Source organism: Schistosoma mansoni, chromosome 4 (genome assembly GCF_000237925.1).
Source record: "Schistosoma mansoni strain Puerto Rico chromosome 4, complete genome".
NCBI lineage: Eukaryota > Metazoa > Platyhelminthes > Trematoda > Strigeidida > Schistosomatidae > Schistosoma > Schistosoma mansoni.
The window spans coordinates 3,339,379-3,347,412 of NC_031498.1; the positions used below are offsets into that span (position 1 = coordinate 3,339,379).

Genomic DNA, 8,034 nt, shown 5'->3' on the forward strand with positions numbered 1-8,034 from the left:
ATGTTTCCCGTTGGCCAAGGGAAATATGAATGTTTGATTAATGAGTATGACCATTCACAGCCAGATCCAAATCTAAGAGGGACCCAGAATCTTCAAAACAAAAAAGGAGTATGGGATCATATCCAAAATTTGGACCAGTTTTTCTCGGATATTTACAAATATCATCAGAGTGGGGGTTTCACTGTAAGTTTAATTAGTCCCACTATCTTCCTAAGCATGTTCTAGCAAGTATCATAAAGTTTTCGCTCATATCTGGTGTATCCTAAAACAACAGGAACAAAAATACATCCCTTTACGTTGACCCCAACTTCAATGCAAGAATCCATCGTTTTGGGTTTGGTATAACTGAAACAATTACATTAACATTATTGATTTCCATCGGAACTTCCGAATTCGCGTAAACTTCCTGCTAGTAAAAGGAAGTCTCTAAAACTTATACTTTTCACATCACCTTAAACTGACTTATCTTGATATACTCTACGATACAGCTTTTCACCTTGACTTTTCAAATATCAGTTTGTTAAAATGGAAAATTACTATTTTCAGCTTACTTTTTACCAACCGGCACTATATTCACAGCTAGTCGTATAAGGACCATTATACAGATATTATTTTTATTGAGTTTATACATCCAATCCCAGTTGCCTGTAAACCTGTATTGATATCTTGATGCCCTATAAATACTGAAGAAAGTTTGCTTTCACCTTATTTCACTCTGTACTTACCGTTGATGCTAATTTCGCCAACTCAGTATTTATTATAATTCATTGTATTGATGCTAAAATTATGACTAACTAGTCATTCACATATTTGCTTATCTATATTTAAGATGGCCATCAACTGCAGTTGTGAAACGCCGTGTTAGTAACAAGTACCACTTTTTTTCAATTTCATTATCAACCTGGCTTCTGTGGGCTTTCTACAACGCACTGGCGTCCATCTGTCTGATTCGGTGGATGCTGAGTGTAACATACGTGAATCCGCCTAACAAAACATATGAAACCTACAAAATTTGATGGCCTAAGCACACCATTAAAGTAGAAGCAAAATTCACTTGTCGTGATTGACATAAGCCGTTACCGTGTATTCAACCCACTGACGGCAAGAAACGTGTCTGGCAATTTCTTTGATTATTGTTACCCTTATTAATGGTCTGTAAAAACGTCTGAAGAACTAGATGAAGTATTTTATTAGGTAGAAAGGCGTATCCATTGCTCCAATCATTCAAACTAACCCTTCGTGATTGGGTAATGCCAAATTATCTAATAGTAACTCCATGTAGTAAAATGCTACCGGACTAAATGATGTCTTTACAAAGCCAGATAAGGTTGTTCGCTCACGTTATCCCCCTTTAATCTTCTCATGGACAATTTTTATTTCATTTAAACACAAGTATTGGTACAAGGAAGCACCAGATATATATGCGCCGCACAAATCTCATTCGATTTGTGTGAGGGCTGTGATACTGCCCAGGTGCCCAAACCAAAGCAGGTGATTTTCTTAGGGGACCACACCCGGAGCCTTCGACCTAAAGGTCTGATCCACAAGGCAGTGGAGCATCGTGAGGAGATGCAGTCCCATGGTAGCCGGTGACCAACGATTGATTCATACGCCATTTGTTCCCTCAGGATACTGGAGCCCATGTGCACCATTGGTTTGGAATCAGGGTTTTCCAACTCCTCTAGGTGGACCCTTCATGTCCATCAATCTGGTTAAAGCGTCGGACATTCGCTTTTCGTCCTCTCAATTCCGTAAACAACAGTAATGTCACGAGAAGGCAGTTAGTAGGACTTCCCTGGCAGAGGCTATATATTCGCGTGGCCATGTGAGAGTATTTGTAGAGGGAGAGCGGACTCTCCCCACTCCCGGCCGTACCAGGGCATTTGGGGGCACTCTCATGGACAATGTTTCGCAAGCAACCCCAATGGGACTATTTGATAGTAATAATGTGGATCCAATTCCTAAGAGGAAATGCTTCGTATATGGGTTATTGTATTTTTCTATACAATCACACAGGCTATCCTCTTTGTACTTAATCCTATTAGAAGTATCTGTTAATATGACATGCACTTAGCACTGTCCGAGTGTGAAGTACTTCTACAGGATAAAAAGACTTCCTGCTCTGATATTGATTGGTTATTATTTGAAAATATTCAAGTAGATCATGTACCCGGATAATTTTAGCGAGTGTTAGTGATTATGACACACAAAATACACTTAACAATAGTCAAAGTGAGTTAGACCAACTGTGACCATCCCTGTCGCGATATCATTCTGGATTATAGCGTTACAGTCCAAGCAGTACTACTTACTTCTTATGAAAACTCTAATAACAGAACTTCTTACAACTCTACATTTTGTTGTGAGTCCAAGAAAGTACCCCCGCTCTATGTTGACATCATGTAATTGTTGCTGAAGTTATACAGCGTATATTTTCACTTAGTGGCAGCTTATTCAGCGATCGACGTAATATTAAAACTAGTCGCACTGTCGTGAATACATTTTGAACACAGAGATTCATCAGCTTCCTTATTATCCATTATTTCCTGATACTGGGACAGTGAGAAAAGTTAAACAATGCTAGGGTAATGGTATCATCGAGAGTTAAACGATCGATGTATTGGATTCTCATTTATTGACATATCATGACTTCCTAAGCACGGTCCTGAAAATCATTCCACTCACTGATTTTAGATGTTATCAGACAATTCAGAATTAAGTTTAGTGATCTCACTGTTATTCTTTATCGTGTTTTTTCGAAATCTACATTTGATCACTTCCACCTGGAACTTAGTTACTAGATATTTCAGGAAACCCACAAATACCAGCCGCCAAGTCCCTAAAATTATCTGGGTCGTCAAATTATAGGAATCTCTAAAAAAAATTATGTTAATAATTTCACTAACCTAGAGCTTATCACACCGTCCATCATTTAGTTTTCGTTACCTTTATGTAATTCATTTTCGCCTAACATTATTATAACCAGTATAAAACCTTTCATTGACAGGCATTATGCACTGTTTTAAACTCCCGGTGTAGAGCTTGTAGTGTAAACTAAAAAATGCTCGACTTCGGCCTTCATACACAAAGCCATCTTACTGCACCCTTAGTTAAACATCGCACCGAACTTGGCATTTCCTCTACCCTATGATAAGTGCCTTAACTTTTCCAATATTTGCTAACTCCAATGTCTTCTGGTTACCTCCAATAGTACCTTTTATTTATGTTCATTTGTTTCACTTAAAGTGGTATAACCTGCATATTCTGATAGACTAATTATGAATGGGATATTTTGTTATCAAAGCTTTGTGTAAACCATTAACTGCAGTGATACTACTCATAGTGATACTTTATAGGTACAGTCATATTATGTAACCTTGTCTTATCGTTGTAATTATTATACCTTTGCTGTTCCCTAGTTAACTGGATTCCCAGTTCCGAATTAGAATAATGTCAAACTGACTTAATACTCACAGATAACTTTTAATAAACTTCTCTCATTTCGATTTCCAACTGAATTGTTTATGTTAACATTGATCACTTTTGTTTAACGATTTATGTATCTGTGTCATGTTCATTAATCAAAAAACCTTCCATTTAATAGTGTATATCGAGCTTAATTTCTATGTGTACGTTTTATTTATTATTCTGTTTATTTGAAGTGGTTATATAAGTGCCTACATTTGGGGAAGAGACTTCATATGAAATTTATGAACGTTTTCTCATACCCTAGTTCTCAGTCAGTTAAATTCGACGTATAACCCTGTATGTATCTACGTCTGTTAAAGTTTCTTAGTCCATTAGTACAGCGAAATTATATTATTAGAGCAAATTTCATAGTTGAGGTATTAACAGTATCTGTTGTGATAAAAAAGATTAGATATCGAAGATTCGATTCAATAAAATAAAAATTATTGAAATAAAAAGGTTATGAGAGATTCAGAAGCTCAGAATCTTTAGAAGATGAAGAACAGATGCACCTACGGTATTACAAACTATTTTGAGCCATGTCTTTCAAATTCTCTAACCACTGGTTACGAGAACCATGCAGATCCCAACCAGGTAACGTACTCCTGTTAACATGGCTCAGTCAGTAACTTCATGGGCTGGTGTCATTTTTTTATTTGACTCCCTAGCTTTCTTCTAGTCTCCCCCCCATCGAGGTAGGCGTCCGTTGAGTATACTCTTGTTCTACTTGTGTTGCTTCAAATAAGTTACCGTTATAAGATGTCGATTCATGCCAAAGGTATCCCTAAAACACTAAAAGTTTCTTATATGTAATTTGTTACATTTTCGGCCTAAATATACGCCTAAAGAGATCTAGTTCAATCTGTTATTGGCGATAGTGATAGATAGAAATGGATGACTGTTTAGAAATGAGTTTTATTGAGGCTTGGAAAAGCCAGAGTGATTTCAGTTAGAACTATAAGTGCTTCGAGTACATATTTACTTCTCGTTAAATGGTGAAAAACATAGACATACTTAACATTTTTTTCCCTAATAGCATCGTAGGTGTGCACTGTAGTACAATACTTATAAACTGAGATAGAAATTGCAACCTAGTACTTCCTAGTTTCCATTGATCTCCCAGCTAACATCTGTGTATATGCTAAAAAACTAACCTCAACAATATTCTACTAGTTGATATAAGCCTAAGTAAAAACCTTACCATTGTTAAAATCCAATTTGTCAATAATGAATTCCATGTATAAATGTATTTTTGTGTTTTATTCATTTAGTGGACGTTTAGTAGAAAATAATTCCTAAATGTTTTCTTTCTTGTCCTATTGTTTACCATTAATTTTACTAAGCTTTAGAGCTTTTTTTAAAGTCATGTGATAATTTAAATAGTCGATATGTTCTTAAAACACTATGCTATTTGTCAATTATATAGGTATTAATCATTTTATTTTTTGGTGATATTTTGTTCAGGTGATTCTTTTGACGCAAATATTATGGCTCGTTAAATTCATATTTGTCATTTTTATCACAATCGAATTATCTGTATGCACAAGATGGAGTTATTTAACAAATAGCAGTTTATTTGTTCAAAACTGGACTGATGTCTTTCAGCCACCAAATCAATGTTGGGCCTCACTACCATTTTTCGCGTCACTTCTAGTTGTTAGTTCTGTGATAACAGTTATAGTTCAAATCATATATGTTAGTATTCGATTAAGTCGATTTTGGGAAATTCGACGATTTTGTACTTATATATTAAATATGCCATCAAGCGATGTTGGGTTAGCTGATTTAACATGGTCTGAAGTACAACAACGTTTACTCCAATCACAGTGTGATTTTCAATTTTGTTCATACAAAGTTAATTTAGATGAATTAGATATATACAATCGTATACTTCGCCATAAAAATTATTTAATCGCAATGATTAATCAAGATATTATTCCTGTCAGATTTCGTATACCATCTAGTTTAAATCCTCAAATGGTTTATTTACCTGATGGTTATCTACTTAATTTGAAACTTATCTTGTTTTGGACACCATGGTCACCTTTTCATAATTATTGGCAACTGAGAGCTGATTATAAATGGGTTACTAAACGTCATGAATTGGCTGTTGAACTAGCTACTCGAATACGTATTCTTGGATTGATCAATCTTCTTATGGCTCCTGTAATCTTCATTGCTCAATTAGTAACGTTTATATGCGCTCATGCAGAACGTTTTCGATATCAACCATCTACATTTTTTGGACGTCGTTGGTCTAATTATGCTCGCTTGTATCTACGACATTTCAATGAACTCCAACATGAATTTGAAACACGTTTGAAACAAGCATATATTCCAGCTTCTCGATATCTTGATAGTTTTGTATCACGACCACTTACAGTTTTAGCTGAGTCAGGAGCTTTTATTTTCGGTGGTGCTTCAGTAGCTTTTTTTATTGCTGGTCTTGTAAGTGAACAAATGATCCATCTGCCTGGTTATTTAGCTATACTAGTTGGTGGTGGCTTGTTGGCTAGATTATGTCTTTCATTAATTCCAGATGAGAATGTGGTCTATTGTCCGCGTAATTTATTAGTGTCAACCTTGATGCGTATTCATTACATGCCAGATCATTGGAAAGAACAAGCTGGCACACATCAAGTGAGGTCAGAATTTTCACAATTGTTTCAGTATCGTATGGTAGGTCTATTGGAAGAGTTATTTTCACCAGTTATTACACCTTTAATTCTTATTTTTATTCTTCCTAATCATACCCTCGAAGTTGTTGATTTTCTTCGAAATTATACTGTTGAAGTCCCCGGCGTTGGAGATGTATGCAGCTTTGCACAGCTGGATATACGCCGTCATGGTGATCCTATGTGGCAACCAAATACAGAAAGTAGTGGTGACGATCAAAGTGAAACAGATAACGATGATCATACAAATGCAATTCACTCTTGTTCGAGGGAAACTATCAGGTCTAGTAAACGGGCAGAAGAGATAACTCTAGCATATAACTCTAATGAACAGAATGAAAATACCGTACAAACTAATCATGGTGATTCAATCCAACACAGTGCTGCTGGTGGTAAAATTGAACTTAGTCTTATGCATTTCCATCTTACTAATCCATCTTGGAGACTTCCACCCGATGGTTTGGCTTATCTGAAATCAATCAGGAACCAAGCATTATTGGACCTACAACAACAACAACATTTAGAGCAATTCCAAGACTCTGGCAAAAATAATACTCAAACTGAGAAAATTACTTCACAACCAACCTCAGGAATGTTCTCAACTCTGTATGGAACACAAGAAAGTGCAATGACTAGTATATATCGAAGTACACACCCTCATCTTCCCAATGCACCATGTATTGAAAGTTCAGGTGTCCTGAAAAATGTTTCTCATTTACCAGGTTCTGGACTACGATCTGAAAATACCTATGGTGTTATAGGAGCTATGGCCGAATCTGTGAGAAGTTCAGGATCTCAGTCAATGTATCGTTCCGGTTCCAATCTCCGTGAACCTCAAGTGCTAGAACCTAATGTAAGAAGAGTTTCTCATAGTGATAGTGGTACTAATACATTACCATTGTGTACCAATTACAATATTGCAAAGATTTCTCCAGAAACTAATGTGGTGCCACAGAAACCTAATTCAGAAATGATTAGATCTCAATTTGGTCCAGCCGTATTTAATTATTCTATGCTTGATGGACCTACACCTATAACCATGAGCTTGATGGCAGCATCAGCACTGCATTCTGCTGATAACATGGGTCTTCCTTTTTACCAACCTTATAATTCGCAGATCGAGGATGGTTTAAGTCAGCATACTGGTTTTAATAACAGTCTGGTTGGAAGTGTAGGAGGCCGCCGCTGTACAGTAACTGACGTACTGACAGCAGACATGTCAGTAAGTGCTCTTTATATTCATGAGCTTTTCCATAGAAGACGACAACAACGACAGAACCACGATTCAAGTCGGGGCTATAGTTCACAACGTGGTATGACAGGTAGTACTCCTGGTGCTAATCCTGGAAACAATGAAACTTTTCCCTCTACACAGTCATCAAACCCACTAGGTGTAGGTGTTTATTCTACATCTGGATATTTACCTAGTTATCAGTTGCCACATGTTTCATTTGCTCCGACTACATTTACTAATAACTCAGCCACTATACCAGAATCAAGAAATACTATTGAACGTGGTTCTCTTTATCCCACCTCACCGTCTTGTGAGCCTGGTATCATTAGAACGCCTTCAGATGGACGCAGAATACCTTCAGCACATTTTACAGATGTCACAGAAGAAGATGATGAAAATGTTGGGACACCTAGATCATGTAGAGATACAAACGTTTCTGCCTATATAACAGGAAGTGAGTCACATATAATTCGTTATCCAAGTGGCCAAATAACTACAGGGGGCGGTATCATTACTCTGTCAGGTAGTCCATCAGTACGACCTCAGCATGGTCTGTCATATCAAAATATACAACAAACAAGTGACCCAAGTTTGGGTTCAGTTCCTAATATTGACAGTGATCCAATATGGCCTGATTTGCCTCCAACTAATTGTTAA

At 36.7% G+C, this 8,034-nt stretch overlaps 1 protein-coding gene across 1 annotated transcript; it reads left to right on the forward strand.

The window, feature by feature from the left end:
* On the forward strand, nt 1–8,034 carry Smp_149960 (hypothetical protein; the record flags this gene model as incomplete). The annotated part of the gene is made up of 3 exons (XM_018796559.1): nt 1–183; nt 4,933–6,425; nt 6,525–8,034. 3 exons carry the CDS (start codon nt 1–3, stop codon nt 8,032–8,034), a joined length of 3,186 nt encoding a protein of 1,061 aa, XP_018651689.1.